Source organism: Pteronotus mesoamericanus, unplaced genomic scaffold (assembly GCF_021234165.1).
Source record: "Pteronotus mesoamericanus isolate MK-2021 breed Mesoamerican mustached bat unplaced genomic scaffold, CSHL_Meso_final scaffold_128, whole genome shotgun sequence".
Classification (NCBI taxonomy): domain Eukaryota; kingdom Metazoa; phylum Chordata; class Mammalia; order Chiroptera; family Mormoopidae; genus Pteronotus; species Pteronotus mesoamericanus.
In genome coordinates, this window is record NW_026555305.1 from 2341627 (window position 1) to 2360778 (window position 19152).

General features: G+C 63.5%; 1 protein-coding gene across 2 annotated transcripts; it reads right to left on the bottom strand.

Annotated features, from left to right (window-relative positions):
• Window positions 1-5747: 5747 nt before the first annotated feature.
• On the bottom strand, window positions 5748-18912 carry EPN1 (epsin 1). Of its 2 annotated transcripts, XM_054588311.1 has the most exons (11): window positions 18659-18912; window positions 15726-16052; window positions 11995-12244; window positions 10256-10380; window positions 9796-9870; window positions 9243-9326; window positions 8205-8508; window positions 7777-7887; window positions 7552-7638; window positions 6399-6656; window positions 5748-6298 (listed from the first exon to the last, which is right to left on the bottom strand). In XM_054588311.1, exons 2-11 carry the CDS (start codon window positions 15951-15953, stop codon window positions 6090-6092), a joined length of 1731 nt encoding a protein of 576 aa, XP_054444286.1. In that variant the 5' UTR covers window positions 15954-16052; window positions 18659-18912; the 3' UTR covers window positions 5748-6089. The 2 variants fall into 2 exon arrangements, with proteins under 2 accessions (XP_054444286.1, XP_054444287.1); XM_054588312.1 differs by lacking the exon at window positions 9796-9870.
• Between the last annotated feature and the right edge of the window lie 240 nt (window positions 18913-19152).

Consider the following 19152-nt stretch of genomic DNA (forward strand, 5'->3'; position numbering starts at 1 on the left):
CCCACGGGGGCTGTGGAAGGGGGTGCGCGGTCTGCAGGGTTCACGGGGCCAGAGGCCGATGTCCCACGGGGAGCCGCGCAGGTCGCTGCCCGGCAGGAGAGATGGAGTAAGCGACGTGTGCGGTTAGAGTGTCGGACGGGGCGGGTCCGTGCGGGGCGCCAGAGGGGCCCGCCGCGAGGGACGGCTATGGATCCATCCGGGTGGAGGGGGGACACGTATATACACAAACGCCCATCGCTAAAATGAAGAGAAGTATTTCCACTCTCACTCGCTCCTTTTTCTGCTGTGTTTTCTTGAATCTTCACCTGAGGATTGTTTTCCTTCCCTTGACTTTAGAGGCAGAGGGAGGGAGGGAGAAACGCCGAGGGGAGAGACCGGCGCCTCCTGCGCGGGCCCAGCCAGGGCCCGGCCGCGACCTGGGTGCCTCGGGATGGAGCGCCAACCGGCGGGGCTGCTGGCCGGCGCCGCACTCCCACGGGGGCCGCGGCGCGGACCCCACGCGCGCTGGGGGCGGCCCGCGGCGCTCTCTTCCGTGTCCCTGTCACCCAGTCAGAGGCTCTGTCCCTGGTTTATAGCCCCCACTGTGGGTCAAGCACGTTGTTGCCCACGACAGACGTGGTCCTGATTTCAAGGCCCTGACCCTCGGGTGGGGAGTCAGAATATAAAATAGATAAACACACAATAACAATGGGGAGGGTGTACCTGGTCAATGGCGTGTTCTCCAGGTAAAGCTGTTGCCGTGGAGCACGGCAGTGTTTCCTTTCCCAGCAGAAGAGCGGGCCCCGTCCCCAGTGGGCCACGTGGGAAGCCTGCTGACCTCACCGCATGGCCTCCTCTTGGCTCTGGGTCACTGAGAGACCCTGTCCATGGCTCTCAGGACAGTGTTCTTCCCAGAGCCCTGGGCAGGTGGCTCTGAAAACCCCCTTCCTTTGCACATGGGGGCTGGGGCTGCGGCCACCGTCACTCTCTTCTTCCGCACCGTCTGCCACTCCCGCGTGGACGCAGGCAGAGGCCGACACCCGGTCCGCACCCACGCGGCCACGGCCCGTCTCCTGGTCCTTCTCCCCCCGGGGTTCCCCCCACGACGGCAGCCTTGGTTCTGAGGCGCCCCCACCCCGTCCAGTGTAGGGGTGTCTGTTATGTACGGAGAGCGGCCCCCAGCACCACCCTGGGCGCCACCCGCGTCCCGGGCGCCCGCGGTTCTGCACACGCAGCCCCGGGAGAGCGGAGAGGACGGTGCTCGGGGGAGCGGCCCCAAGCCTGTGGGTTCTTTCTGTTGCATTTTTTAAATTTCTTTTTCTTTTTAGAGAGGGAAGGGAAGGAGAGAGGGAAAGAAACATCATTGTCTGGTTGTCTCGCGCGCGCCCCCTACTGGGGACCTGGCCCACAACCCAGGCGTGTGCCCCAGAACTGGACATCTAACCGCGCGACCCTTTGGTTCACAGTCCAGCATTCAGTCCTCTGAGCCACTCCAGTCAGGGCACATGTTCAGTTTCTTACCGAATATCTGCGTACCTGTGACAGTCACGGCCCCACAGAACAGGAAAAATGACATAGCAATAGGAACTGTTTCATATCACTGTCTAAATTTAGTGCAGGCATGCCATCTTGTGGCCGTGTCCTGATGTCACATCCCTTGGTCTGGTCCAGGTACGTCTCCTGGGCAGACACCACCTGAGGCTGCGGCACATCCACGGTGCACCACGTATAACATTTCACTCCTTTTGGGGGCTGGAATCTCTTCCATTCTACATATATACGACATCTTGTGTATTCTTTCATCTGTTGACGGACGCTTGGGTCATTTCCACCTTGTGGCTTTTGTGAATAATGCTGCCGGGACCACGGGTATGCAAGTATCGGTCGCCTGCTCCCCATTCTTTGGGACATAGACCCAAAACTGCTGCGCTGGGGAGGTCCCGCGTTGGGCCCTTTGAGCTACCGCCACGGTCCCCACGGCGGCTGCACCGTTGTCCACGCCCAGCGGCCCTGGCCAAGGGGCCCAGTCTCGTCACGTGTGCTCTGACGCCGCTGATTTTCCTTTTTGTGCATCATGCTCCTCGTAGCCGCGTGACGTGGCATCTCACGGTGGTTTGGATTTGCATTTCCCCAGTGACACACACGGTTGAGCGTCTTCTCACAAGCAAATTGACAGTTTGTATACTTTGGAGAAATGCTACTAGAGTCCTTTGCTGCGTTCTGTATTGGATTGCTTTTTTTTGGTTAATTTTAGCAGTACTTTATAGACGCAGGATATTGACCTCTTATCAGTATAACGCCCACAAACATTTTCTCCCACCCCGCAGTGCGCCCCATGCAGCGGGCGGCGGGCGGCGGCTCTTGAGACGAGTGAGTCCGCCCCGGCAGGGGAGGCTGCGTGCCCTGCTGGTACAAGGGACCGCAGGGGAAATCCGACCCGTTCCCCCGCAGCGCCACTTTTAACATCGGTTTCAATTTGAGCATGTGCTGCGCAAATAATCATCATTTTCTAACAACTTTTTAAATCGATTTTAAGGGGGAGAGACAGGGAGAAAAATATCGGTGCTGTTCCTCTGACTGATGCACTCATTGGTTGATTCTTGTCCATGCCCTGACTGGGGATGGAACCGGCCACCGTGGCACATCGCGATGATGCTCTAAGCGGCTGAGCCACCCGGCCAGGGCAAGCACGATTTTCGTTATGACACTTGGAATGAATGACAGCTCATTAGGGTTAGCTGTGCGATCGCGGGGAGGAACTGGTCCACTGGGGCCGTGCCCAGGGCAGCGCGGAAGTGACGTGTGATACTCACTCCCCTCTGAACGCAGGGGTCGGGCGGCAGGGCTTCCTCCAGGCACGCGCGCGCCACGCTGGCTGTCTCCACAGGGACGGCCTCCCCCGTGCGAGGGCCCGCAAGGCGGACCCAGAACCCGGAGTGGCTCCCCATAAATGACGGTTGTTAAGTAGACCAGGCTGTCCCCAAGGTGTGGGTGGGTAATGATCCTGCCCGTAATTTTCTGTGCTTGAAATTAAGAGCACATTAAAATTTCTATTTTAAGGTCCCAATGTTCAATGGTGCTCTTTGAAATTAGGAATATTTAGCCCTGGCTGGTGTGTCTCAGTGAACTGAGTGCCAGCCTATGAATGGAAGGGTCAACCAGTTCAATTCCCAGTCAGGGCGCGTGCCTGGGTTGTGGGCTGTGCCCTGTTCGGGACGTGCGGAAGGCAACGGATCAATGTTTCTCACACATCAATGTTTCTCTCCCTCTTCCTCCCTCTCTTCCCCTCTCTCTAAAAGTAAATAAATCTTTTAAAAAATGAAACTACAAATATTTAAATTCATATCATGAAATAGTGTGGCTCTGGCCGGTGGCTCAGTTGGCTGCAGCCTCACCCCGTGCACCAAAGGTTGCAGGTTTGATCCCTGGTCAGGGCGCATATGGAAGACAACCGATCAATGTTTCTCTGTCTCTCCTCTCTAAAAATCAATAAACATACCCTTGGGTGAGGACTTAAAAATGACAACATAAAAAAAATCATGTGGATGAAATATAGAGCTAAAGAATTAGCACTGCAAGTAGGATAAAAACGCGCAGACACACCCTCTAGGAAACGAGAGCAGAAAGAACAATTCCGAGTGCAAAGCGCATTGGAAACGCCCAGGGCGCGTGCGTGGTGGTCTTGGGGGTCGGGGTACACGGGGCTATCAAGTGAGTGGGCACTGGGCAGAGTTCCTGTTCAGGGAGCAAACTTTGCCTTTTTTTCTTTTTCTTTTTTTAAACCCTCACCCATACTTACTGATGTGAGAGAAACATCCACCAGTTGCTTCCGGTCCGGGGATTGACCCCGCCAACTTTTGGTGCAGGGGACAGGTCTCCAATCAACGGAGATGCCCAGTCAAGGCCAAACTGTCTTAAAAAGCCACACAGTCAACATGTCAGGTGCTCGGGGCCACATCGTCTGTGCCACCTGCTCAGCGCTGCCTCTGTAGCCACGGGTGTGGATGAGTCCCAAGCTGCTTTATTCAGAAAACCCAGCAGCCTGCCCACAGGCCAGCACGCGGCCCCAGGTGGGGACGTCTGTTCCGCGACCTGCCGTGGCTTGTCCTCAGCACCAGGAAGGGCGAGTTGCAGACTGGAAGCATGAAAGGGGTGCCCGTCCCACGTGGTGGGAAGGAGGGTGACACTAAGGGACCAACCAGATACAGACAGCCCTCTGCAGAGCGCAGCGGGCCTGCAGAGAGGCCGAGAGGGGCGTCGTGCGTCTGAGTGTTTTTGCGGCAAGAGCCTGCGGCCGTGCGCAGCCCGGCGTCATTGCCACAACGCACGCCACGCGGGCTGGCGCGGGCCCCGTCCGATGCCGGCCTGGCCCCTGCTGCAGCGCCCCAGCCAGGGCCGGGGCCTCTGGTGCCCCCGGCTGGCGCAGACCGCACCCGCCTCCCCGCTGGGGACCCGGCGCCCGCAGCCGGGCCCACTGGCAGCGCAGCCCTGGGGGGTGCCCGTCCGCTCCAGCCCTCCCGACGCACAGCGCCTGGTCAGAATCGCACCCGCACACCCCTCCCTGGCACCCGCAAAGGGCCCAGGCCCGACCTCTGACCCGTGGGGACACGAAGGCTACTTGGAAGAACACAAGGCACATATAATGGGAGTCGACCAAGGTGACAATGGCCCTTCCGTCAACATCCAGTGACATCCAATGGCCCCTGCCCCCCAGGTGCTCAGGCCTCAGGGGTCGGAGGGACTATTAAACAGCAGCTCCCGGTGAGAAGGGGTAGCTCGTAGCTCGAACATTCAGCCAAGACTGCAGGGGACAGGAGACCTTTGGAGCGGAGGAGCCCAGGACAGAATGCAAGTCAAGCCCTACACGAGCCCCCTGCCGCTGGGGTCCTGCTCGTCCCTTCTCCACCGTGACAAACGCAGAGATTGAGAGAAGTCTCTGACCTTGAACCTTGCACTAGAGTAAACCAACATGTATTTTATTTTACTGCCTTCACTGCCTAATTTTTTTAAATTGATTTTGGAGGCAGAGACATTGACTTGTTGGTCCACTTACGCCTGCACTGGGTGACCCCTGTATGTGCTGTGACTGGGGACTGAACCGCCACCGTGGGGTATGGCGGTGACGCTCCAACCAAGGTGGGCTGGAGGCACGAACAAGGAGCAAGCACGGCCGGTACAGGGCCCCCCGCCCCCCACCACCGTCTCTTGCCCATGCTGAGCCCTCCCCCGACCTCCCCCACTCGCACCCTGGTTCCCGGATTTCCCCGGGGACCTCACCCTCCAGGCAGGCCAGGAGCGCTGTCCCAGCCCCCGAGGCCTGGACCAGCCGGCCCCCCACTGGCCCACCCCGTCGAGCCAGCCCGAACCACCTTCCAACCACCCTGGTCTGCCGTGGGGGGTCCACCTCCCTCACCCGCGGCCGCGACCCCACAGCTGTCCTGAGGGTGACACGCCACCCCCTCGTGTTGGCCAGCACGGCCCCCCCAGGGCACGATGGCTGCCCACGCCCCCGACTGCGACTCGCTGGTCTGCACCTGCCCGCCGCCTCGCCTGCGCCTAGAGTGTCTTCTGGGCAAGGACAGCCACTGGCTGACCACGCGGCACCGGCCACCACCCTGCCCGCGTTGGGGCGGCCTCCGCCCTGCACGGCTCGCCCTACGGCTCCAGAGGGCCAGGACACCAGGGCCTCTGAGAAGGGGGTGCTGCCCCCGTGCCCCAGGGTGAAGGGCCACACGCCTCGCGGAGGGGAACTCCGGGAACCTCGCCCATGAGAATTGCCATTTATTCCCGAAGTTGCCAAAATCATCACCAAGGACTCACCGAGGGAGTGAGGGGAGGAGGCTCAAACACTGATTGAGGGCCAGTCGGGAGAGGGAGGGGGCGGGGCGCAGCTGTCCCTCCCTTTCTAATGCCACGGGAAGAGGCCCTCCTCTGGCCGGCACCCTCCCCGCCCCGCGTCCAGTTTCTCAGGGAGGCGGGGGCGGCGGGAAGAGGTGTAGTGTGAGTGGCCCCGGGAGGGCGGGCGCGGGGGCCGCTTCACATGCGCTCACAACACTGGTGTCCCAGGCGGCAGCGGGGGCCGCGCGGGCCAAGCCCCCTCCCGCCCTGGCTTATAGGAGGAAGGGGTTAGTGTTGGGGGCCGGGGGTCCCGGGGGCATCATCGGGGGCAGGCCCGGGCCCCCACCCAGGGGAGAGATGTATGTCGGTGGTGCCCCCGGGACCGGGGGCCCGGGGCTGAGCCGGAGCTGGTTCAGGGTGAGCGTCGCAGGGGGCGCTGGCTGGAAGGGGTTGGTGACGGAGGGGCCGGTGGCCGGGGCTCCTGCAAGGAAGAGGACAGAGGCGCAGAGTCAAGGGTCTGTCCAGCGGGGGGGCCAGTGGTGGGACCAGCGTCCCCGTTCTGCTCGGAAGGCTGCACTCACCGCTCGGCAGGAAGGGGTTGGAGGCCTTGGCTCCCGGCAGCGTGGGGCCCGGCCGGGTCACCAGTGAGTCCAGGTCAACGAGGGCCGCGTTGGGCCCCAGGAATGACTCCGGCGTCTTCCGTGTGGGCGGCGTGGGGGTCGGGGTGGCCGCGGGCGGGGGGCTCCCCACAGCCTCAGCCAGAGAGCCCCCGACCCCGCTCATGTCGAAGGCCCCAGGGCTGCGGGCAGGCACCTCCCCAGCCAGCAGCTGCAGCTCCCCTGGAAGGAGCAAAGGGGCCCAGGGTGGAGGGGCGGAGCCCGAGGGGCGACGGTGGAAGGACACCAGGTGACCCCCTCCACAGCGGTGACTGCTGGGCCCCAGCCTCCCCGCCCACAGACCACACAGAAGCACACAGTGGGGAGATCAGCAGAGGACGTCAGTTTGAGCTGAGTTCTTTTTTTTAAAGCTGATTTCAGAATCCTACCTAGCCCTGGCTCGTGGGGCTCAGTGGACTGAGCGCCAGCCTGTGAACCAAAGGGTGGCCAGTTCGATTCCCAGTCAGAGCACAGGCCTGGGTTGCAGGCCAGGTCCCCGGTTGGGAATGTATGAGAGGCAACCAATCCATGTTTCTCTCCCTCTATGAAAATAAATAAAAATCTTTAAAAAAAAAATTCCTATCTAATGCTGAAAAACCGCACACACGGGCATGAACAAAGGGCCCAGAAGCAGGCTGGCTGCAAACGGGCAGACCCGAGGGCTTCCCAGAGGAGGGCGCCACCCCCGCCCGGGAGGGGCAGTCGACCCCAGGGGACGTCTCAAGCAGACAAACCCCTGAGCCTCCTGGTTTAGAGGCTCCGATGAGAGCCTGACACGGCACATCAGCAGCTGACTCCTCATGGAGCCTCGGGGGCGTCCAGGGGCCGGGGAAGTCAGAGGTCAGCGTCTGGGAGAGCTCCAGGAAGGAACTTCCTTATGCTACGTTTGCAACGTTTTCTCTAAGTCTGCCATGATTTCAAAGCAGCTAAAATTCCTTTTTGAAGATGATCAAAAGACCCGTTACATCTCAATACAGTTGTTTTTGAGACGGGCGCTGGGCCCAACCCAGGGCCACATCGCGCCGCGGGTCTCCAGGGAGGGGACACAGTGGGCAGCGGGCACAGGGCGGGCGCTCACCTGTGCTGCTCCCCGAGGTCGGCAGCGCTGTGCGCAGTCGGTCGAAGTCAGAGAACTCGTCAGTCTCCGTGTCAAACCCCCCGACCACTGTGGGGGTCACGAGGGTCAGGATGCACGCTCGGCTCCCCCAGGGCCGGCCTCCCGCCCCGCCCCGCCCTCCGCAGGAATCAGGGGACCAGACCCTTCCCCGGCAGCTCTGCCCCTCGCCTGGCACCCACCCTGTACCTGCAGTGCCATTAGTGCTGGGCTTGGCCGGTGACCCCCCCCAGGGGTCCGAGAAGGCTGGGGCCGGGGCCCAGGGATCAGAAGCCGGGGGTCCGCCGACCAGGGGCCCACCTGGATGAGGAAGGCCGTGAGGAGCTGGGGCCCCACCTCTGGCAGGTGGGGCTTTGTCTCCGCTGAACAAGCGCCCTCCAGGCCTCTGCCCCTCATTACTCCTCTACCCTCAGGCGCCCACCCCCATCAAGTCCGCACTGCCCCGCCAGGGTGAGACCCTCAGCAGTGGTCGCCAGGTCTGCCCTCCCACCGGCGTCCAGCCCCTTCCCAGCTCCTTCCCAGCTCCCCGCCGCTGTCTCCCTCCGCCACCGCCCGGCCCTCACCCCAGGCAGCGTTACCGTGTCCCGACCGCACCCAGACGCGCGGCTGCCACTCACCATCTGAGCTCCCCCAGGGGTCAGGGGCGGGCCCCTCTCCAGCTGCGGGGGCCTGGGTCCCACCCCAAGGGTCAACCGAGGGCCCCGCAGGGGCAGCAGGCCTCCAAGGGTCCCCGGAGGCTGGTGTAGGGGCCGGAGCACCCCAAGGATCAGCAGCTGGAGGAACAGCGGGTCCCCCCCAAGGGTCCGAGGCGGAGGTAGCCGTGGGGATGGCAGCGGCCATGGGAGCCGGGCCCCCCCAGGGGTCCGAGGTTGTCGGAGGAGCCGGGGCCGTGAAGACATCAGCGAGGTCCATGAGGGATGACTGCAGAGAGAGGGTGTGACAGGTGAGACGGGCGGAGAGGACAGAGAGAAAGGAGACAGCGCGGGAGGTGGGGCGGGAGCCCTGGGGGAGGCAGGGCGCGGCCAGCGGGCTGTTCGGACACCCCAGAGCCCGGCCCCTGGCCCTCCCTGCACTCTCGCCCCTCCACCCACTCCCCCATGCCCACCACAGCCCCCAAAGCAGGGCAGAGGCCAGACACCCATGCAGGACCACCCCCATGCCCTCCAAGAAGCCCCACTGATCGGCTCCCCAAGCCGGCTGGGGGCCCGGCCCCCATCGCTACGCGCCCCAGGCTTCCCGGTGCCGCACGTGCACACACACGCACACACAACGTCCCTGCGTCCTGGACGGACCCGGCTGACAAGAGCCCCCCTTCTTTGTGGGGGTGGAGAGGAGCCCCCAACCCCCTTAGGATAAACAAGCAGTGGGGGGACCAGGTGCCACCTTCCTCCAGGGTCCTGCTGAGCCACGTGGGGCACCCTTTGGCTGTGAGCTCTCTGCTGCTCTCCCCCCGGCATGGGGTCCGGTCCCCACCCCGGGCACGCAGGCCAGCCTCAGGACCCGCAGCCCCGTGTGGGAGGACGGCCCTTCTAGGGAGACGCTCTGGACGCCCACAGAGACCAGCGCGAGGCTGCGGGGACGGAGGTTGGCTTGGACGCCCGCCCCGCGCCCCGAGGGCAGGGGCGCAGAGGGAGCCCCACGCGCACCGCCCTCACCTCCTCCTGGCCTGCAGTCTCCCTCTTGCTCTCCTCGATGGCCATCTGCAGCCTCAGGTCGTCCCCGCGGCGGATGCGCTCCTCCTGTGTGGGCCGCGAGACAGGCCGCAGGGGGCGTCAGGGTCTGAGAGCCAGCGCGGCCCAAGAACCCTCTCCCACCCAGACAAAGGCCACTGAAAATTAAAATGGGATGCGGACGATGTGTGGGATGCAGTGGGACACAGGGTCGCAGGCCAGGGGACGAGGACGCTGCTGGAACAGGTTGGGAAGCACAGGTCTGCACCACGGCGGGGGGACACGGACGGATGGACGGACACGGATGGGGAGGCCCTCGCCCCCGGAGGAGCAGCCAGCAGGCAGCTGCTTCACGCAGCGGCTGTCCCCTGGACGTCCGGCTGAAGGCCTGCAGCTGCAAACGCTGCAGGGTGAACATGTCAGCTTCACGTGGGAGGGGGACCGTGGGGTGGGGGTGGGGGCCCTTCCAGAAGATTCAAGGAGGAGGGACCTGGGGAAGAGTCCCAGGGAGCCTGCAGGGCGGGGAGACTGCTCTGACCTTGTCATGCTCCTCACGGCTCAAACTAAGGGCCAGCTGGAGCTGGACGTCGTCCTCGGGGCCGCAGGACGGGGGCTGGGGGAGAGAGCGTGTGAAGGGCCAAGGTGGGGGCGGCAGGCCGGGAGGAGGGGAGCGAGGGGCAGAGACAGAGACAGACAGACGGACGGAGACAGAGAACCAGCGTCAGATGAAGCCACAAGCAAAGAAACGGTCGGTCCCCAAACTGGTTAAGAGCGGGCAAAGACAGAAGAGGACAAGCCTCCAGGGAGCCAGGGAGGAGAGGGCATTCCCAGGACAGGACAGCACAGAGACAGACGACAGCATCAGAGGGTGAGCAGACAGGGACAGAGCAGGCCTCCGAGAGCTGGCAGGTGCTGGGCTGAGGGGCAGAGTGGAGATGGGACGGCAGAACAAAAGCAAACCGGCTGCACCCACCCCCACGCCCGCCAGGCCCCGGTACCTGGTCGGCCTCCTCCTTGCTCATGGCCAAGGCCAGCTGGAGCTGCAGCTCCTCCTCCCCGCTGCTCTGCGGCCACGCCTGCTCGGCCTCCGGCGGGGCCCCCGAGCCCACTGCTGCCGAGGAGGCTGGGCAGGGAGGGAGGGGCAGTGAGACGCAGACAGGACAGGGGAGCCCCAGCGCCCAACCTGCCTGCTTCCAGCAAGACCCAGCCTGGGACCGACACCAGGTTCCGCAGGCGTGGGGGAGGGGACTGTGCCCTGAACTTGTTCGGCCCCACCAGGAAGGACAGGTCAGGGAAGGACGGAGGGGAATTGGGGACTGCCTGGGACCAGGGCTCTGGCACCACGTAGGACCTATCACAGGGCTTCCTCTCGGGCCTCAGCTGGGACAGCACCCAGCATGCCCCGGGGGGAGGCTGGTGTCTTTGTGTCCAGGGCTGGTTGACAACTGTGGCCCCGGCAGGACAGTGGGCATTAGGGGGGCACAGCACCGGCATCCCGGCGCCCCTCTTCCCAGGGCACCCCACCCCATCCTGAGTGACCAGCCGAGTCATGAACGAAGAAAGGATGAAGAGCTGGGGAAAGAATGGGCCAACCTCACAGTGGCCCAGCAGGCACAGCCTGCGCCGACTGGCCTGGCCCGGCCCGCCCCGCCCCGCCCCGCCCCTGAGCCCGAGGCCGAACCTCCACGGGGGAGCAGCAGAGGCACCAGGGCAGAGACGCCCCACCTCAGAGCGCAGCGCGCGGGGCCCAGGGCCGAGGTGCACCCCTGGCCTGCCCACACGGTGCCCCTGGCTAGGGCCGGCACCCTGGGCCGCAGCTCCACGCGCTGGGCCCCGCTCAGCCCATGAGCCGAGGCAGGCTTTCAGGTCTTTAAGAGGTTGGGAGAAAAAAATAAAAAAATAAAAAGAATCTCAAGATGCGAGAAAAAAACCATGGAAGTGGACCTTCAGGATGAGACCATGGCCGGGGACACGGAGCCCGCCTCAGACGGGGGCCTGTCGGGGGGCAGGGGAGGCGGGGCGGCCGTGAGGACACAGTCGCAACACGGGCCCCGTCTGTCTCACCCCAGAGAGGGCGCCGAGAGTGCGCCCTTCTACACCCCGTCCCTCTGCCGGGACCACTGTCTCCCGTGGCCTGGGCATGGCCCTGACAGCCGCGTGGACGCCGGACAATGAGCGGATCCGAGCAGAACGCCCAGCCCCCCAACGTGCCGGGCCCCTGCGGGGCAGGGGTGGTCGCCCCGCGGCCCGAGGCAGAGCCAGTGGCCTTGCGATGGGCGACACGAGAACTTCCCAGTGCCTCTGCTGCAAATGCTGGTCACACCTCCCACCGAGCTCACCCACCCCGCCACCTTCTGAAACCCTCACAGGCCCCAGCCCTGCCCCAGCCCGGCCCCGCCCACCGGGGCCCCTCTGACCCTGCGCAGCTCTGGGGCCTCCGCCCAGCCGAGGGGCTGGCCTTAGCCACGGGGCTTGGGGAGCCCCCCTTGTGGCGTCTCCTGTCCTGGGCCCTGACCCCCGCAGGCAGGGCCCGAGGGCGCTGATCGGGCCGCTCCAGGCCCCGGCTGAGGGCAGGGCCCCCAGGCCTTCGGGGACGCTCACAAGCATTTGCGGGTGAACCGAAGGAGCCCGCGTCCGGGCGAGGAGACAGTGGGGAGGGCGCCGGGCTCCCGAGCCGCGGGCCGCAGGGCAGGGTGCGGTGGGAGGGCCGGCGGAAGGCGTGCGGCCGGCGTCTCACCGGTGGCCGTCTGCGCCAGCTTCTCCTTGGTCTTGAGCGCGTGGGCTCGCTCCTCCCGCAGCCGGTCCTCGTCGCGCAGCAGGGCCACCAGCTGCTTGGCCTTCTCACGCACGTTCACACCCTGATCCTTGCCGTCGCGATCCACGTACTGGAAGTCCTTGAGCGTCTGCACGGCGTACATGTTCTCCTTGCACTGCTGGGACACACGCTCCGAGCCCGTCTTGATGAGGTACTCCATCAGCGTCATGGCCTGGCAGGAGGGGACGCACAGCGGTCACTCCCGTCCTCACACGCAGAGCCTGTGCCGCAGAGCCCCAAGGGGAGGGTAGCGCCGGCAGGGGCTGCCACTCGAAGGACCCAGCGCCCAGGCCCCGAGCGAAAGCAGCCCCAAGGAGCACAGCGCAGGGCCCGGTCGGGCAGAGCGCGGGACAGGCGGCCCCACAGAGCAGCAGTCGTGGTGGCCAGGCCTGCGGGCTTCGGGGGGGCTCCATGGGCACAGCGTTTCTGCCTGGGGTGATGAAAACACTCCGGAACTGGACAGCGAACACGCTTCAATGCCCCCCACTCCAGATTTCAAAAAGGTCCATGGCGTGGCCTGGGACGCCCGTGCATCTCCCTAAAAGGATCTGTGACGGGGCCAGGCGGCTGCAGTCACCCCACCCCCAGGCATCCAGCTGCCCCCGCACAGCGTGCACCTCCAGGAGCTGGGCAGAGGTAGCCCGCGGCCCAGCCTGCACCAGCCGCTGCCTCCGCGCCCTCTTCCGGTCCGCGGGGTGAGCCATACGCTGACGGGCTGGGACGGAGGCCTAGGCTCTCCGGTGGCTCAGAGAAGGCAGGCGGGAGGACAGGGAGGAGGGACAGCCTTTGGCACTGTCTGCATTTTATGAGATGACAACCAACCGTCCTCAGCAAGTTAAAATTAAATGCAGGGCAGGGGCAGTGGGCACGGCCAGGTGAGGCCTTTGTAGCCCCAGTCCCGAGGCCTGCGGGTCTGGGGAGCAAGGCACAGGTGGCGGCCCTTTCTAACTGAAAGGCCAGGGCCACCAGCCTTGGGAAAGGGCGCACCTTAGAATTCGCAGGTGATTCCAGGGGCTTCCCGGAGCCCCCGAAACCTGTCCTGGAAACAGCAGAAGGAGGGGCTGGAATTTGGGGCAAGCCCTCTGAACCACTGTGACACCTGCCAGGGAGCCCTGCTCTGGGCTCCTGACATGTCCCCAACCTTCAGGGAGCTGGACCTGGACCTGGACCTGGCACGGCTTCCCCAAGGTGCGCCCACAGTATTTACCTCTGTAATCGGAGGTTAGTCTTTAACTGGCCCTCAAGGTATTTGCACGTTCAAGGAGAAAGGAAAGAAAAAGCCACACCCCCATGGGAGGCCAGCTCCAGACCCCGGCCAGCCCTGCTCCACGCCACACGCCACACAGCTGCCCTGGGGGAGGACCCGCCTGTCACCCAACGTGGGACCCACAAACGCCAGACAAACAGCCTCACCTCGGTTCAGATTTGGCCCTGTGCTAAACGAATCCTGAAAAATTTCGTTTTCAGAGCTCTTGGGACTTTCGAATGATAGTAAAGATGGTGAACCCGGAAACAATCCACTCGCCCACCAAGGGTGAGACACCGTGTGCTCACATGAGCGGCTGCCACACCTCCCCGACAGGACGGGGAGCAACGAGGCCAACGCAAGGGACCCTGGGCCGCACAAGTTGCTGTAACAAAGTTTGAGAACCATCTGGCACACAGAAGGCAGGGCCTGGTGCCTCGGGGGTGGGAAGCGTCCTCCACTCCCCCAGGCGGCGGCCACCCCAGGTGCGCACACCTGTAGGAGCGAAGGCCTCAATGGAAGTGTAAAATGTGGTAGCCCACTAGATAGCCCAACTGTCCCTGTTCGTTCCGAACGCAGCGTGGTCAAGGGCGCCCGCCTCCCCGGAATGGGAGCGTTAGTTTGAAGCATCTTCTGTGAGGGGGAGGGGCCCAACACGCCAGCTCTTCAGGCCGTGCGGCCCCGTCCCGGCCCCTTGGCTCTGCCACGGACCCAACGCCACAGATGCAGGGGCCCGGCCGCGGGCCGAGAAAGCTTTACTCACAAAAACAGGTGGGGGGCCAGGTCTGGCCTTTGGGCCACAGTCTGCTGCCCAGACCCCGCATTCCTGGGACAAAGAAGGTGACACAAACAAGTCAAGAGGGGGCCCTGGGCCTCCCTCCCAGCGTCATGGCATCCTGGGGGCCCGGAGACTCTTTGTGCCTGGGTTTCCCTGCCTGGAAAACGGAGACAGGGAAAGTACCTCCGCTGCTCTCTGCCCGCACCCCCGTTTCCCCAGGCGCTGGTCAGCACCTGCCACCCAGGGCTCCTCAGGACTCACCACCCCTCGCACACCCGCCCCTCCAGACCCCCAGGCCCTGTCCCTCTCCGACCCCTGCGTGCAAAAGCTCGCCCGCAACGATCAAACCGTTGACTCAACAATGAGTCAATCCAACTGCTGACTCAGCCTTGGTTTGTCAAGGTGGACAAGGAACGGAGCAAACGGCTCTAAATGTGAGCCGTGAGTCCCCCGGGCCTGTCTCGTCTCAGGAACGGGGGGGCCAGCCCTGCCTCCACATACCCCAGGCCACGTCCACGAAGCCAGGGCTCGCCCGCCCTGTCCACCGCCACACGTGGAGCAGAACCACAACTGACGGTCACTGAAGAAACGGTGACAGCAGGCCCTACTGACACTCCTGGGCCAGACTCGGTGGCCACAGCCCTGGGTGCTGCGTCGGACCCTCACTCGGAGGGAGGCCCAGGGGCAGGCCTGAGGCCACACCACTGGGACTGGGGCCTGGCCACCCACCCCAGCCCTTGGCCACTTCTTTACCGGGGGCGGGAAGTGGGGCACGACACCAGGCCCCCAGAGCAGCAGTCGAGGGGGGGCGCAGCCACTGAGCGCTGCCGGCAGATGGGCTCCCTGTGCCCAAAGCTCGCGATCTGTCCGTGCGGCCATGGGGCAAGGGTGTGCACAGGCGTCGCTAGCGGCGAAGCAACGGGCCACTTCTGTGGGCAGTACTTTGGTCACATTTACCAAAATGACACACGCACATGTCCTTCGACCCAGCACCCCATTTTCAAAAAATGGCAAACACAAAGATACGTGTGACAGTCATGTTTGTAACAGCTGGTCACAGTAATTATGACCAGCCCATACACTAGACTGTTGTTCACTTGTTTAAAAAAAAAAAGAAAAGAAAAGAAAAGAAAAAAAAGGGCAAAGCTTTTGCACCCTGACGGGGACTCGGGGACTCAGCCTCGTTCTTGCACACAACACAGTGCAGTGTAAATGACGTGCAGCCAAGTTCACTCTTTTCAGCGCAGAGCCGTGAGCTCCGACAACAGCACGGGGCCCTGGGGCCGCTCAGCCGTGGAGTTCCGCGGCCCTCCACGCCCCCAGCAGAAGCCACAGGTGGATGCAGCTGCCCCGCACGGAGGGACGGACTCTGTGCGTCTGCTCACGGGCCTTCCCGCGCGTGATCCGGTGAGTGTGCCACTCCTCCAAAGCGAGCTCAAGCCATCAGGATCAAACCCCGGAGACGTTACGTTTGTAGCCCCCACTCAACGAGAGTTTACAGAAACATGCAAAACTCTGGCTCCTCGGGGCCACCAGGGAGGTCTGCCGCAGCCCGTCCAGAGCGCCGGCCCTGAGCCCCGCGCCCGCCCGCAGGGGTCTGTGTGTGACGCCCGGCCCACGGGCACCAACCTTGTAGACGTGCCGCCAGTTCTTGCCGTGGTCGTTGAGCCGCTTCCAGATCATGCTCATGATCTCCGAGAAGGCGACGACATTGTAGGTGAGGTCCGCGATCTCCGACATGAGCGAGCTAGACGGGCCCCAGGGGTCGTTACTTGTGGCCTCGCGGACCTTGATCTCCGCTTCTGAGTAGTTGTGAACGATGTTTTTCATCTGGCGCCGGAGCGACGAGGTCGACATGGTGGCTGGTGGTGATGCAAGGGGCGGGCCCTCCCGGCCGTGGATGGAGGGAGCGACTCAAGGAGGGAGGCCAGGGCAGGGGCTAGCAGGTCACCGCATCTGAGGAGAGAAGTGGATCTCAGAGACACAAGCAGGACCTGGGGCCGCCAGCCTGAACACCCACCCCTGGGTCCCCGCCACCCTCCTCCCAGCCAGGTAAAGGACATGGTCCCAACAGTGACCTAGGAGGCTCTGACTCTTGTCACCCTCCATCTCAGTCACCCTGTCCATTTCAGTTCCTCAAATGTGCCCAGCTCCTTCCTGCTTGAGTCTCCTGCTCAGCCAGGAGTGACACACCATGGCCCCGGGGGACACAGCCCAGCTCAGCACTTCCTGGCCCAGCCACCTGGGTGGGCCGAGAACTCCTGCACCTCAGTTTTCTCCTCTGTAAGATGAGGCCCCACTGCGTAACCTGGGAAGCTGAGGACCAGAGAGCAGGAAGCAGGCTACCTATGTGGGCGGTGCCACAAACTGGTCCCCCTGCCCTACCTCTCCCTAGTCAGCAGGTCACTCCCACTTGCCCTGACGGCGCCACTTAAGCTTCCCAGATCTTAAACAGCCAAGCACCAAGGTCTCCTTTGGGGTTGGGGGCCTCAAGGGCGCACCTTTGGCCTGGTGGTTCTACTCTCATTTGTCTGACTCTGTGGCTAAGTCCGACCCGGCATCCCCACGGGGGCAGAGACCATGTCTGTGTGGACTCAGCCTTTCCCTTGGGGAGCTGGCCCGGAAGAGCCATTCAATAACCTGGAAGGAAGGGAAGGGGGGAGGGCAGGAAACACCTCTGGGGCAGGGCGGAGGAGGCAGAATCCAGGCAGAAGCAAGAACACACCCCGAGAGGAGGGAGTGAGGACCAGACGGGGGCAGGGAGGCTCAGAGGAGGAGAGATAAGGATTAGCACAGCCCTGGGCCGCGCCCTCCGGGCCAGGCATCCATTATCTCACTTAACATGTCCGGCCTCTGCCTTCTCACAGGTGCCTGGGCCTGCGGAGGTTAAATATTTCAGCCAAGGTCGCCCGCTAGGCCTGGCAGCACAGATTTGACCCCAAGCCAGCATGGGCTCCAAAACTTACACTTTTAAGTTGAGATGAAAGTGACAGAAAGAACCAGAAGAGTGAGAACCTGGCAAACAGCGACAATCCCAGCAAGCATGCCCCAGCTCGGACCCTGCCAGGCACGTGGTAACTCAGTTAACCCTCCCGAGTCGGTGATTCACAGGCACCTCACCGGGGAGGAAACTGAGGCACAGAGAGGGACTGAAAAGCCTGACCCAGAGCAGGCACTGACCACTGCGGTCCACAGCCTCGCCAGCCCACCGCCTGCTGAGGGCCCCCAGGGCCCGAGTCCCTTGACCGGGGTCCCAGGCACTCGGGAACAGATGGGAACAGTTTGAAGAGAGGTGGCCCCAGCGCCATATCCAGACACACTCGGACAAGAGATGATGCGGGAAGACTGAGGGAAAAGGGAAGGAGAGGGACAAGAAGAGAGAGACACAGAAAAAGAGGACAAAACCCCCGAGATGCATGTACAGAGCCATGGAGAGACAGACAGCAAGGCAGGAGGACAGGGAAAAACAGAAAAACACAAACAGAGGCAGTACCCTGGGGCTGAGACACGCGAGACAAGGAAAACAGGATCTAACAGAAAGAAGAGTGAATTAATTTGGGTCTCAAACCTGGCCATCAGCGCCCAGCAACCTCCGCTGCGAAACGGAGGAGGAGAATCCCCCTCCCTGGCAGGCCTGCTGATGCAGTAAGACAGGCACAGAAGGCGCTCGGCGCCGGGCCCCACGGAGAGCGGCCTTCGGTAACACCGGCTGCTACTACCACAGAAAACCCTGTACAACACTTCCCCAGGAGAGGCATCCAAAGACGCACCATCCCGGTCCCGTGTGTTTTCACTGAAGCGCGTTAGGAAAATACACAACTAGTGCATCGCGGTCGCTGAAATCCCACAGACACCGCCTTAGCAGGAGAGTGAGCTTTTCAAGATAAGTTTAAGAGAATGACTCGATTCAATAGCAGCCAGAGGGCAACGCAAAATTTTTCAGGGGGCACTCAAATGACTGACATCAAACACTGCGGGACAGAGAACCGGTAACAGTGGGAAGCCAGGGTTCCCGGTGGTGAAGCGCACACTTTCCCCCAGTGGGACAGCATCCCCTCCGTCACCAGCATCCCCTCCGTCAAAACGCACAGCGGCCCTACGAGGAGCAACGACAAACGCCACAATGTAACAGGCTCGGCGCTGAGATGCGGAGGTAAGAGAAGTCACCACAGACATCCCAGGCGAGCAGGCAGGGGGCCTGATTCCAGAGCCCGGATCTTCAGCCCCGGACTAAGGAGTCTGGGGGAGGGGCGCGTCCGAGCCCCAGGCACAGACCCGCGGTGCGAAAGGAGGGAACAGGGAGAGAGACACCTGGTTAACAGAGGACACACGGACGACCACAGCGAGACGCGAACGTGGATCGTGACCGCCAGACACCAAAAGACGCACGGGGACAGTGCTTTGTAAAAACAGCGACACGGGCACAAGCAAGGCCGAGGCCCTGACAGAGAAAGACACTGAAGACGGAGACGCGAGTAGCGCAGGCCTACCCGGCGCAGAGACGCGAAAGCCGCGGAGGCAGCCGGGGGCTGGCAGACGCCCGAACCCTGGCCCGCGCTCACCTCAGCCTCCTCACGCCGGGCTCCGGGGGGTCATGGCGGGCAGCCCCCTGCCCCCGCTTGGCCTCAGTGTCGCGGGGCGCGCGCCGAGCCACGGGCGGCGGACGTGGAGACGCGCTCGGGCGCAGGCGCGGACGCACGGAAGGCCGCACGACGACGGCCCCGCCGCCCCGGCGCCCGGGAGGGGCGCGGAGAGCCGGGCAGGGAAGGGGAGCCGCCAAGCGGACGGGAAGCAACCGAAAGAGGCGACGGACCGGAAGCGGAAGTACCCGCTCGTCCCGCCCACCCCAACTGCGGCGAGGCTGCGCAGCAGCCGCTTCCGCGGCAGCGTCACTTCCGGCGCGCGAGGTCCCGTCCACAGGTGTCACTGCCTCACTTCCGCCTGCTGTCTCCAGGTACGGAGGACGTGCCAGGGGAGGCACAGGCCCCGCCACGTCCTCCTTGTCCCGACCCCAAGCTGGCGTGGGCGTCCCCGTACGAGTTAGGCTGTCGCCCCC